Genomic DNA, 13,931 nt, shown 5'->3' with positions numbered 1-13,931 from the left:
CTCTAGAATAATCATTAACAGTGGTTGAACTGAAGAAAAGATGTAAACCAGAGAGACGGGGAAAAAAATGATTTCTTTATTTATTAAACTTTTGATGAATACCCAAAATCACAGTGAAAACACTTCTTTAAATATCACAGAAATATATTGTATCTGTTCTCACTTATAATTTGTTTCACAAGGCTAATCAAGCATCATAACAGGTATCAATAAACTAGCACAGATGTAATTTTCAATCAATCTTTATTTAAAAAGATAGATTTTTTTTATCTATGTGCACTGCCTGTGATCTAATAATCTAAAACCCAAACGTGTGATTTTCTCAGATTACTTGATGAAATTGAATCTAAATCTGTCATATGAGATCAAATAAACTAATAAAAACCTTTGCAGCATCTATATGCTTGCATGTTCTGCATGACCTGACAGGATTGTTTAGCATAAAAAGAACAAACATGACTATGAAAGGCATGCTATCATCAGCATATAAATAGACTATTTAATGAAGCAGTGAAAAAAAGAATCAAGATGACTATGAAATACATGCTATTCTTGGCAGATAAGATATCTTACCTCTGAACTACTGTATGCACGAAGAACTGTGAAAGGTTGAGGTTTCCCTCGAACATCATAGAATACTACACGTCCATTATTTGTCCCAGCAGCCAATAGATTACCATCATCACAGTATGCCAGCGATGAGAAGGGTGCCTCAAAAGGCATGCAATATGAGGGTCTTTTTGTTCCAGAATCAAACATATACAACTTTTTATCAAGACCAACTGTAACAATAATCTACAGGGAAAACAAGTCAGGATATAATGGCCATTGATTTTCTATAGAACAAGCACCTCCCATCCAACAAAACTAGCCAAACCATGTATAATTATCCACCAGAAATCCAAATCATTTAATAGAATTTCTCCAAACCATTGAGTGAATGGAGATCAATTTTTTAGTGAATGCTGGGAACAAATACAATTTCTCCTTCATTTTAGCAGATTAAGAAATATTATTTTACTAACCTTTGGTCTGCGATCAGTTGTATCCCAAATATGAACAGATCCATCATCCCCAGCTGTTGACAAAAGATGTCGACTAAATCGAGAATAATCAAGTACTCTTAGTACCTGAAATCGCATCACCGATACAGATTCATGTTAAACCAAAAAAGATGTTAGTAGAGCGAAAGTTTGGAATTTTCAAAATATTTGACAGCCAATAACCTGCCCATTTGGATCCTTGAGTTCAGCCCGTGTTCCGGAAGCAAGATAATGAAGTATGAGATCCCCCTTCTCGTTGATGGATGCTAAATGTTCATCTTTGCAGTTGTACATTACACCTGTAATTGTGTCAATATGACCACTCAACCGTTTGATGCACCTTTTCCTCTGCAGGTCCCATATTTTGACAATATGCCCACTTCCTCCAGAGCAAAGATATCTAGAACTTTTATTACTAAAGCTGATACAATTTATGGATTCCTACAAAATAGAGAAAAGTAAAAAAATCTTTAAAATGTTTGATATATTATGCACTCATAATTACACAGATAAGAAGTGTTTTTATTACTTAAACCCATGGCCATATTGTCATTTAGGTCCTGTTAGGCATCAATCAGAATCGGTAAGCTTACTAAAAAAATACAGGTATAGTCACCCAGACTGCGAGTATGCACTAATTTGTCCCTAATCACAACAAGGGGAAACAAGGCTCAGGAGCGGTACTTAGCATTACAATGAAACATACAAAAATAACGTAAAGGATTCATATTATTACAATTGCAAATATCGAAACACGGCACAGTCATAAAATTTCTCTTAATTTTTACCATCAAGTGAAAACTTGCAGAATAATCAAGCTGTACTCATTCTATGTTTACAAGCAACATTTTCCATGCTCTGCACTCAAATGCAAAGAAAAAAAAACTACCTGGAAAAGGAGAAAATCTAGCTTTTAAGTCTCTTATTTCTTCAATGTGTAACATCAGAATAAGCAATTTTTGCAAAGTCATCAACTGTAAAAGTCAAAGTCAGACTTTGCTATATTGGCAGACATTGCTGTACAATTAGATGAAAAGAAATAACCTACCTAGCAAAAGAGATATGCTAGCTATTTTCTTCTTATTTGTTCAACATGTATGCTAAAATTAATAAGGGAGTCAAACGAACAATCACCATTGTTCGAAGAAAATATTGATGGAAGAAAATACCCAGACACAACATAGCAAGAAGGTGGCAATTTCTATCGTGCCAATAGTTCCAGTGCTTTTCTTCCAAGAGAGACAGAGAGACAGGGAGGAAAAAAATGCAGGCAATGATTTGAATGGCATCCGGGCATCTGTAAATTTCCAGAAAACCAGATGTATTGATCACAATAGAACAAATTAATGAGCAAACAATGAGCTACCTCAATGTCATCAGCAAGGTCGTTGCCGTGAGAAGGAAAGGATCCCATACTTTGGCCATTTTTATTCCAAAGTGATATCTTTTTATCGTCACCAGCACTAGCAACCACTAGGTCTGCACGAACATAAAGATTAACCTTTAGTAAGATTTTCCCACCGTAAAAGTCAGCCACCATCCGCTGGATTAACAAAATTAACTAAGTTATACAAGATACAAAATAAATTTGAATGATGAGTCATGGGAAAATTAAATTCTGACGGAAAAATTCCAATTCGATCATAATCAATGATAGCAATTAGTATTACCTCTCCCTTTTGCTTCATTCTGAATCACTCTCCATGGACATGGCCTTTAATCCTCTTCTCCTCTGCGAATTATGGAACAGGAAACAAAAGAACATGAGATGTGAATGGGATGCAGGAACGAGACGAGCAAATTAGTCGAAGGTAGAGAGAGAATTTCTACCTTTCTTGATCCCTTCTTCTCCCTGACTACATACCTCTCCTGTGAGAGATCTGACAGCCATGCTCCAGGACTCACCAACTAGATCGAGTTTGTCAAAGAAATTAGAGGAAAAAATTAGTTTTTTCGACTGTTTGATCTTAAAAATCAGATTTTTGGAGGGAATGGAAGCGTACGAGTATGCATTTTTGGACGAATTTGGATCTCTTCTTGGGTCGCTGCGGCAGCTTGCACCCCTTCATCACCATGAAGTCCTCCTCCTTCTCCTTGTTCGACAGTGAAACGAAGAATCGAGGTAGAGAGGCTGCCGAGGCTCTTTCGTCGGCGTTCTCGCCCTCGCATACCAACGCCGCCGATCCCCTGGTCGTGTAGCAACGGTCATCCTTATCCGGCGACGACGAGACAGATCGGGAGTTATGGTTCTCGCTCCCGGCCGATTCCGACCTCCTATGGATAAATCCGAGCAGTGGTTACTTCCATATCTCACCGCCGACACCTCAAACTAGATCAAACCCTAACTTTTCCGGATCAACCTCCGATCTATTACCTGAGGGGATAAAGAGGCGGGTGCAGGGGGGACTCTTGATCTGCCATGCGGCGGACATTCCGAGACGCGATTCCCCTCCGGACGCCAGATTTTGCGGCGGATCCTTTGTCCCTGACCTTGATGTGGCGGAGGCGCTTGCGACACCCCCATTGCAGAGTGATGCGAGGACCGTTGCAGAGCCCATCGTGGCGGAGGAGAGATTGTTTTTGTTTTTTCCTCCTCCTTCTTCTTCTTCTTTCAAACAGGTAAAGGAAAGTGCTGCAAAATCTAAACTCGAGAGTAAAGAAGCATACATAGAAAGCAACCACCACTCCAGCCACGTAATCGGAGGGCAGTTTAATGGAGGCACTAAAGAATCCATGGAGGTAGAGATCTTGCGACGCAAATGCAGCACCTGATCACAGAACAAGGTAGGTTCAAAGATGCCCCTTTCTTTTTTTAAAAAAAAATCTTTTAACAGAACCTATTCGTTGGTCGAGGGAGAGGTGGACAGTCCGGCCGTCGCCGTGAAGCATGAGATTGGAGTCTTCGAACTGTTGGGTGTAGCCTTCCTCAAAGGAGATAGTGGCGACGTTGGGTAACTCCGAGAGGAAAGCAGCCTCATGGGAAGGGAGCAGAACTGAACACAAAAATAGGAGGAAGTAGAAAGGAAAAGATAAAGTATGGACTACCGGAATGCGAAGAAGGCCTCCTCTTCTCAACCAAATGGAGGAGTTGGAGGAGATGCGGTGTGGTTGGAGGAGAAGCAAGTTCATCGTGTCTTGATCCTGATCGGGAAAGGATCTAGGAAGGGGGAAGGGGGAAGAGGGAGATGAGGCTGAGAGAGACGGTCGGAGGTTTAAGTTTAGGCTGAGAGAGATGTCTCGGTTTAGGTTTACGCGAGAGAGATGGTCCCACGGAGGAAGGGGCGGGATAAAGATTTAGGTTTGGAGGGAACTTCACAGTGTGCAGATTTTGGCTTGTGGGGAAATTAAAATATTTTATTTTGGTTCATTAACATCGGATTTTAAAAACCGATGTTAAAATTGGTGTCTATTAACGAAAAAAAGGGCGCTCATAGACATCGCATAAAAAACCGATGTCTATGAGCTAAAATCTGCGGTCATAGACACCGGTTTTTAGAAAAACCGGTGTAAAATACTCAAAGACATCGGTTTTAGCCTAAAACCGTTGTTGTTCCACTGATGTCTATGAGAGATTTTGTTGTAGTGTATGTGCTTGTTATTATATTAGGATTAAGAGCACACACTTCCATAATAACTGAGATCTTTGTTTCTTTATAAAGTCAGTATAAAAGAAACGACCTCTAATGGTCCTACTCAATACACTCTTAGTGTACTAGTGTAATTATATAGTTAAGATAAACTAACACCTAATTACACTACGACCTTCCAATGGTTTGTTCCTTTCCATCATAGTCATGAGCTACTGTTTATAATTTATAAGGTACTGATAACATGATCCTCTGTGTGTGACACCACACACCATGTTATCTACAATATAAATTAATTGAACAACTACATTTATCATAAATGTAGACATTTGACCAATGTGATTCTTATTTCTAGATAAATGTTTATACCAAAAGCTAGGCTTTTAGTTTGCACTCTAACACATAGTTGTTATCCTTTCATGCATATCATGTTTCTTAACATATCATAAAACATGCATATTTGGGCACACAGCACATGCATGAATCATAAGCATACATAATGAACATATCACTTATCATATCATAAAGCATGCATAATTGGGCACATAACACATGCATGGATCATAAGCATACGTAATGAACATGTCATTTAACTTAACATAAAGCCTGCATAATTGGGAACATAGCACATGCATGGATCATAAGCATACATAATGAACATGTTATTTAACTTAACATAAAGCATGCATAATTGGGCACATAGCACATCACAAGGACATTGTCATGCATGGATCATAAGTATACATAAAAGAGCATATCACCTATCATAGAAAGACATAACCATTCATGGAATCATTAAATAACATCTCTTAATCCATTTACATAGCATGTGAGGTACATCTAGGTCACTAAACCTATTATGGCCGAAAGTCATGAGTAGGGACATGATCTCTAGACAACATACAACATAAGAATCTCATGATATCTTCACATACTAGCATAAGAAAGATCATAAGCATGTTAACCTAAATTTTTAAGTCCTCCTAGGTTTCTAATTCTTTCATGGCCGAAACCTTCATGAAGAGCAATCAAGTTCTAAGCAACAAGCAAACATGTAAACCCTAAACTCATATCATATCATATTTCATAAGGAACAACTTGAGCATATTTAGTTTGGGTTCTAAGTTCCCTAAGCTTCTAACCTTATCATGGCCGAACCCTAGCATGTCTCATTCTAGGTTACAAGTAGTATGAAAGTGTTGAACCTTAAGCCAATATCCTACACATTTCATGAGGAACATCATAAGCACATTTGGTTCAAGTTCCAAAACTTCCTAAACCCATTAACTCAAGGTGGCCGAAACACATCAAGCATGGAAACTAGGTTTCTAGTGGCATAAGAGCATGAAAACCACAACTACATTTCATAGCATTTATCACAAGAAACATCATGAGCATATCTAAGTTGGATTCTAAATTTCTCTAGGCCTTTAGACTATTAGTGGCCGAAACATGTGAGCATGGAAACTAAGTTTCTAGTGGCATAAGAACATGGAAATCACAACTACATTTCATGGCATTTATTGCAAGAAACATTATAAGCATATCTAGATTGGGTTCTAAGTTTTCCTAGGCCTTCAAACCAATGTGGCCGAAACATGTGAGCATGGATTTGTTTTTCATGTGGCCTAAAAGCATGGAAACCCTACACAATTTTCATGGCATCATTACAAGAAACATCATGAGTAAACTTAGTTTAAAATCTAAGCATCCTACTTTAAAACTTAGTGTGGCCGAGAGTTACATGTAACCAAATTTCTATGTAACAAGCAACCATAAGAACATCAAACTAGTTTCATATCATTTCATCAAGAAGGTCATGAGCCTCCTAGACTTGGTTTAAACTTTCCTAGGCCTCAAATCTCCTCATAACCGAATCTTCATAAGCATGAAATAGAATTCAAACCAACATACAATCATGACATAACATTTTAGCTTCATATCTTGTCTTAGGAAAAATCTTAGCATACTTAGTTTTAGGTTTAAAACTCTCCTAGGCCTTTAGTTCTTCCATGGCCGAATATTCATGAGCATGGAGATGGAGTTTCAAACAACATACAAGTAAGAGAAAAAGTTAACAACACCATTATCATAGGGTACATAACACAAGAACAAGGAAACATGTTTAGTTGAGTCTTAAGCTTACCTAGTCCTCTTGTTCATGCTTGGCCGAGAGTCTAAGGTTCATGGATCTAAGTTTTCATTATTCATTCTAGCATGGAAACCTTAGATTAACCTCTTACATAAGATACATGTCACAAGAAAATAATAAGCATATCTAGTTTAAAATTTCTTAGACTCTTCCTCTTGTCTTGGCCGAAATTTCATAAAGCAAACCCTAGGTTTTTAAGCGTTCTATCTTCATGGGAAAAATCATATAAGCCATTGTACCACAGGTGAGGGGAATCTTACCTAGTGTTCACTTGTTAATCCTTAAAGAAAAGGGTACCCTTGGTGAAGAGGAGGAAGGGAGCTTCTTCTTCTAGCACTCCTTTTTATTTCACTTGCTTGGAAAAGGTACACCTTGAAGGCTCTTTCTTGTAGTTTAGTTTTCTTTAGAGAGAAAACCTAAACTTGGCTTTTGGAGGTGAGGGAGGAGAGCTCTAATTTCGGCAATGGTGAGGAAGAAGGAAGAAAATGAAATCCTTTTCTTTCTTTCCTTTTTATGCTAAGTGGGTGGAAGATACAAAGATGAACTTTGCTTCCCTTTCTCCTTAATTCATGTATATACTTTTCTAATGAGAATATGTCTTCATTCCTCTCCCTTAATCCTTCTCATCATTGCTCTCTTAAACCCCACGAAAATAGAGAAGAAAAAAAAAAAGAAAGACAACTTGTCTTTTGCTTACTTCTTTTTTTAACCAAGAGGTAAACAAGAGGGAGAAAGCTACTTGATTTTCTCTTGTTCCCTCACTTAATTATATCCTCACTTTTAACTACAATTCCCATCATTTTCCATTCATATGTTATTCATTATCCTAGTGGTTATCATACATAATTTTATTTCCATCCTTTGTGAGAGGTTCAAGGTTCAAACCTTCACCTCTCCTTTTTATTTCTCTTATTTCTTTTTTCTTTTGATTCTTCTTACTTTTATGCTCTAAAGCAAATAACACCCATATACTTATCTTATAATTTTGTGGGTGTTACACCAAGTCTTAGCACGAGTGCACATAGGATGAACAGAGCAAGCAAGAGCTCGAAGTGGAGACCCGTAAGGTAGAGAAGAGTCATCTGGAGCCGAGTTAGGTGGAGCCAATGAGGAGATATACACCTTGATATCGGGATCCACCGAGGATGGTAATTCACTAATATTGGGAAGAGTGACTGGACATTGTGGTGCACTTTGTGATCCTGAAGGAGATTGTGCAGCAACCTGTAGATCAAGAGGAACATGTACTAGAAAAGGGGAGAAGATAACCTGATAAGGCGGTGATGATGATGATGCAATGAAAGGAAAACTCATTTCGTCAAATTGAACATGACGAGAGATGAATATCTCCTGTTAACATATGAAGGCACTTATAACCCTTATGAGAAGAGTTATATCCAAGAAATACACATTTTATTGAGCGGAAGTCAAACTTACGTTGGTTGTATGATCGTGTCAGTGGAAAGCATGCACACCCAAACACTTTCATAAAGTTGTAGTTTGGTGATTAACCCAAGAATACCTCAAATGGAGATCTTTGAGCAAGAACTGGCGTAGGTAGATGATTGATAAGGTAGGTATCAGTTAAGAAGGCTTCATCCCATTAGCAAAGGGGCATAGATGCATGAGCAAGCATGATGAGACATGTCTCTGTGAGGTGCAGAATTTTACGTTTGGCAATGCCATTTTGTTCGTTAGTATGAGGACATGATAGCTAATGCTGAATACCATGAAGTGCAGTCAAGTTACTGAGAGATTGAAACTCACCTTCCCAATTAGTTTATAATCTTTTGATTCGACAATTGAACTAAGTCTCAACCAAAGCTTTGAACTGAGTAAAAAATGTGAATGACATCTGACTTGCGTTTGATAGGATATAGCCAAGTGTAGTGACTGAAATCATCAACAAAGTGTACAAAATAGCAACAGTCAGATTTAGAGAGTATTGGGGTAGGCCCCTAAACATTAGAGTGAATCAAATCTAAAGGTGCAGTAGATTTAGTCATAGATAGTTCAAAAGGCAATTTACGGGTCTTGCCCAAATGACATGCATCACAAGAAGAAACAGTCTTATTGTCTAACACAGGCAACTGAAAATGTGAAATAACATAAGAGGCCATGGCTGTGGATGGATGGCCTAAGCCTTGATGCTAGATGGTAGTGGAGCACCGTGTGCTAACAAGGGTTTGTTTGTGGGGCACACTGTGCTGATGAAGACAATAAAGCCCATCTTTAAGAAATCCCCAAAGGAGTTTCATCTTTGTATACTGGTCCTTTACAACACAATATGTTGGATGAAATTCAAGGAAAACATTATTATCAGCAGTGAATCGAGCGACACTCAATAAATTTTTGATAGTTGCAGGCACATGTAATATATTAGCCAAGTGTAGTGGTCTGTCCAGACTAGGAATAGTAGAGTTACCAATACTAGTAATATGAAGTGTCTTACCATCACCAACAACAATAGTTTTAGTACCTTGATATGGAGCGTGAACTTGGAGATTTTCCAGATCTGCTGTGATATAATCAGTAGCGCTAGAGTCAGGATACTAAGACGAATCTGAAACAGTGGATGGTGCAGCCATCATAGCGGTGAGTGTAGTGGTGTGCTGAAAATGTTGATCAACCCGCGAAAATAATTTATTGCAGAATGACCCTTGTCGTTGTAGATTTGACAATATGGAGTAGAACGATAATTTTCGACAATATGACCGAAACGAGAGCAGTTAGTGCATCGAAGACGACAATTACCACTATTTCAGGAGCCTCGGTGACCGCAACCTCAGGATTGGGCAAGGTTACACGTAGAAGCCCAATCAGAGTGTGACCCATTTGGAGAAGAACCATATGTGGGCTGCCCAATTTGTTCAAGTCCTCCATTCGTTAAAGGGTGAAGTGACCCATGGGAGCGAGATGGTGGATTTCCAGTGCTTGCTCACCATTGTCGCAAGGAAGGTCGATCTTCACCTCCCTGACGCATACTGTTGCGGTTGCTGCCGATTGAGAGATTGGCCATCTATGGAGTGTAGGTGAGTGACCCTAACCGATACTCGTGGGAGAGGAGCATTCCCGCCATATCGTTGAATGACATTGTGTCGGGTCGCGTGGTAAGTGCGACGACCAGAGATTCGTACTCTGGTCCCAAGCTACCAAGCATGTGGAAGATGAGTGTTGAATAAGTGTGAATAGAGAAAGAGGTGGAAGAGGAGAAGCTCCATTGTGAATGGGACTTTAGTCCCACATTGGGAGTTTCAAGACACTTTTGTTGGTTTATATTGATTCACATATATTGAGGTTATGAACAAATGCATGGGGAGATGCTCTCTCTCACACATGGGTGTGCAGGGGGGGTGTAAATCCAGGGTCCAGATTTGCACTGAACCAAGTTGACTCGTGTGCGAGTGCGACCTACGTACACGAATGTCGGACCGGGCGGGGCAAAAATTTGCCCAAGTTGAAACAATCAACATTTTGCCACGTTGATCTTTTTGCTGTTGTGAAACAGATGCATTAAATTCGAGATTAATGCAGAATAAAACCGGCCGAATAATAATGAGTGACTCGGTTAATAATGACCATTAAGGTCATTAACGCTGCCTTGATATGAGCCTCCTATATAAGGAGGCTGCGATCATAGGCAGAAAAATAGACACATAGCAAAGAAAGCATAAGCTCTCCTCCTCATTCCCCTCCTCTGTCGTGCAACTCCTGCTCGGCATAGTGCCCGCGATAGCATTCGGGTATTACTCAGCTCGCCGTGACCACCAGTGCTTAGTCGGATTCACGGTCGGTCGTTGTATCCTGGGAAACAGACGTCCCTTGTAAGCCTCGAAGCACAACCGGAGGTGGGCGAATCTGTTTCAAGGAAACTGCGCCTCGTAGGCCTCGGTCAGCTCGCCCGGTCGGTCTCTTTATCCGCCCGACCGATTTCTCTGCCCGCTCGGGATTCTTGCCTGGTCTGTCAGCTTACTCGGTTGGCCAATCTTTTGACAACCCGACCTGTCTGCTTCGCTCGATCGACCAGTCTTTTGACAGACCGGCCTGTCTGCTTCACCCGATTGGCCAGTCTTTTGACAGCCCGACCTGTTTGCTTCGCCCGATCGGCCAGTCCGCACTCGGCCTGTCTGCTCGACCCGGTCGATCTCTCTAACAGCCCGCTCGACCTGATTGCTTCGACCGATCTGCCGCTAGGCCTGTCTGCTGCCCAGTCTGCCTCCTGACAGACCTGTCTTCCCGATCTGTCTGCCTCTCTCTCGGTCGGTCTGCTCTGCCCAACCTGCCTCGCGGTCTGCCCGACCTGCCTCTCTGATCCGACGAATACTTTGCCTGGTCGGCCTTACTGCTCGGTCGACCTTTTTGATCTACTACGCCCACCCAGTCAACACAGTGCAGACTGCCTTCATCACTTGGCAGAAACCAACCTCTGCTGGTAGCCTGAGATTATCAGCTCAGGTCATCTCAATTGTAAGTTGAATTTAATTTGAGTATTTAAATTCAGCTAATACCCGGTCTATCTCCGGCTACAGATTGTTTGTGTCCAACAATGAGGTCATCATCGGAGATACATTGTCCAATGGCAACTAAGGTATCTACCATTTTCACTGTCTGAAGCTGGGAGCGCAGATGCATAATTCTTGCCTTCGATTATGAGGCAAATTGTTTCTCTAATGTTGTTGAGAGGCACCACGACGTCGTGCACGAGGAGCCAAAACTTGGCCCAATATAGTTTCAGAAAGTGTCATCATCAGCATGAGAGGAGTCGCTGATCTTGTGTCTCCTAGGCGGTGAAATCTGGATTGATGGAGTAAGCAATCTCTCCTTTGTCGTCTTTCTCCTCAATAAGTTCAGATGACGTTGTTTCTGTAGCATTAATATATAAATTGGTACAGGTGATGCCCCTTTAGCATAGGGGGTATCTGTGATTTCCACAGCACGTAGTTGTTTTGGTCGAGCTTTGTTGATATGGTTAAGCCAGAGAGCAGGTTTTGCTATGTCGCCATAGAAACTAAAGTTTGGCAGTTTTCCCTTACGCGCTCTGATACCAAGAAAGAAGATGAAGAAGAGTATAAGGAGGCGGAAGATAAGCTGAAATGATTTCTTGATTCGATATATTATTGTGAATAATTTAGACAATATTTATACATGGTTTACTTCATAGAGAATGATTCTCAATCCCTTGATTGTAGCATAATTACTATGAGTAAATATTCGATAATATTTTCGTGATTAGAATGATCCTTAATTCCTTGATTGTAGCATGTGATTGTCTTATCTTTATGAGATTTTGGTGTGATTATTTCTTTCCTTATCATTAATAAACTAATTGAAAGAAGTAAAGGATAAGTCACGTTTAACCTTTACCTATAGATACTATATGAAGGTGTGTGTAACTTGTTTCTCTTATGAATGATGACCTTGGCCTCATCCTTGATATGAATGACTCATTATTGATTTGCTATTGTAGACAAGTAGGAAGATAGAATATTTGGAATGTAAACCATAACATATCATATTTGCTGATATGCACTTAAATGTGCTTTGGTTATGATAGAGTAAATTTTGATTTATTCCTAAACCAACTTTCCATTGGAATGTTACTGGTCTGAAAGTTCAAAGAGATTTCCTGAGCTGATTGGTTGTAAGCACTAACAAATTTGAAAACAAGAGGTTCTTGGGCGTTGATGTTATTTGGAATTAGTTGGAGATTTTTTTTTTAATCTTAAAAATGACTATGCAAATAAAAAAAATTTGTGGCATTAGAATTACAACTTTTAGAATGGTAAGTTGTGTTGATGCAATTTTCTCAATTTAAAAGGAATGATTTAAACAATTTAATTCATCCAAAAATCATGACAGTTTGTTTAATTTCTTGATGTGCCAAGTCAAGCTTTTTGGTCTACTATTGTTTGAATTATTTAGCTGGGAGTCCAGCCATAGTACTAACCGATTACATGGGCAAAAAATAGTGGAGATGATAAAAATAGGAGAAAGTACCGAAGATAGCCACATAATAGTTTTTCTAAGCAATCATCATAATATACAAAAATAGAGGAGAGATGAGTGATTAGTTTATCCCTTAAATGTGCAGCCTATCATATGCCCTCTTTACCCTGCAATTGTCAAGGTGTGGTATCCTTCTTAAAGCAGAGAGCCTCAAAAGGTGAGCACAATTGTTGAGGTGATTTTTTTTTTTTTTGGTAGGGTACATCTAAGAGTTATTGCTAGTTAAGTTTGCATTTGCTAATCTTATTTCATTGGTTGAGAGGCCTCAGAACATCCACAATGGGGATATTTAGAGAGAGTATTTTTTTTCAAATATTCATAAATCCCAAATCTTCACCACTAGAAGGGGTGGAGATTGGGATATTAGAGCTTCCACGATAAGAGCAAACATTTCTCCTAAATATTTGTGATCTTCATGTCTATATCATCAATTAAATATCTCACTCCTCAAATATTCCAAATTCTACAATCAAATATTCCACAAACTAAATTTTTATAATCCCCACCCATCAAATATTCCACTCCCAAATATCGCAAATTTTACAATCAAATATCTCATCAACTAAATATTATAGGTCTCATTTTTATTTTATTAATTTACATCTAATTTTACATTTAAATAAAATTAATTATATTTTTCAATTCTTCAATTTAATATATTTTGTCTATAATTTGTCCATAAATATTTTTTACTTAATATCTATTTGCATATTTTGACAATTATTCAATATAATTAATTTAATATTAATATTTTATTTAAACAGAAATAGGACCGGATGTACAAATTTTAAAAGAAATAGTACAATATACAAATACATACAAATACAAATACAAATGTTTCACAAATTTAAAATTGAAATAATTAAATATTTCATAGATGATAAATTAATTATTCACTCATCACGACGATATGTTTTCCAGATGTGTTCAACTAAATCATGACGAAATTGATGATGCACCTAAATATCAAGGAACTTAGAAGTTTTTGAATGATTCAGCAAATTTGATGGTTGAGCCCTAATTTGTTGTGATAGTATCTTGTTCTTCGCGATTCCAAATCGATATTGCATGACCTTTGTCCTCTACAATCATGTTGTGTAAAATAATGCATGTATCCATGAACCAATGTCGCCTAGATCTCTT

General features: G+C 38.8%; 1 protein-coding gene across 1 annotated transcript; it reads right to left on the bottom strand.

The window, feature by feature from the left end:
- Positions 1-374: 374 nt before the first annotated feature.
- LOC121979391 (protein NEDD1-like) lies at positions 375-2,603 on the bottom strand. Its single transcript, XM_042531384.1, has 5 exons — positions 2,410-2,603; positions 1,227-1,484; positions 1,026-1,130; positions 574-795; positions 375-422 (listed from the first exon to the last, which is right to left on the bottom strand). Exons 1-5 carry the CDS (start codon positions 2,581-2,583, stop codon positions 375-377), a joined length of 807 nt encoding a protein of 268 aa, XP_042387318.1. The 5' UTR covers positions 2,584-2,603.
- Between the last annotated feature and the right edge of the window lie 11,328 nt (positions 2,604-13,931).

This window comes from Zingiber officinale, chromosome 5A (genome assembly GCF_018446385.1).
Source record: "Zingiber officinale cultivar Zhangliang chromosome 5A, Zo_v1.1, whole genome shotgun sequence".
Classification (NCBI taxonomy): domain Eukaryota; kingdom Viridiplantae; phylum Streptophyta; class Magnoliopsida; order Zingiberales; family Zingiberaceae; genus Zingiber; species Zingiber officinale.
This window is presented reverse-complemented; position numbering and strand designations above follow the sequence as displayed.

Bases quoted from the DNA above. Each gene is read 5' to 3' on its own strand.
- LOC121979391 (XM_042531384.1), bottom strand. From the start codon at position 2,583: ATGGTGGCTGACTTTTACGGTGGGAAAATCTTACTAAAGGTTAATCTT. The intron at 1,131-1,226 runs GTTATTGGCTGT...ATGCGATTTCAG, and splicing joins TCAAGGATCCAAATGGGCAG to GTACTAAGAGTACTTGATTA. The intron at 423-573 runs GTAAGATATCTT...CAATCCTGTCAG, and splicing joins GTGCATACAGTAGTTCAGAG to GTCATGCAGAACATGCAAGC.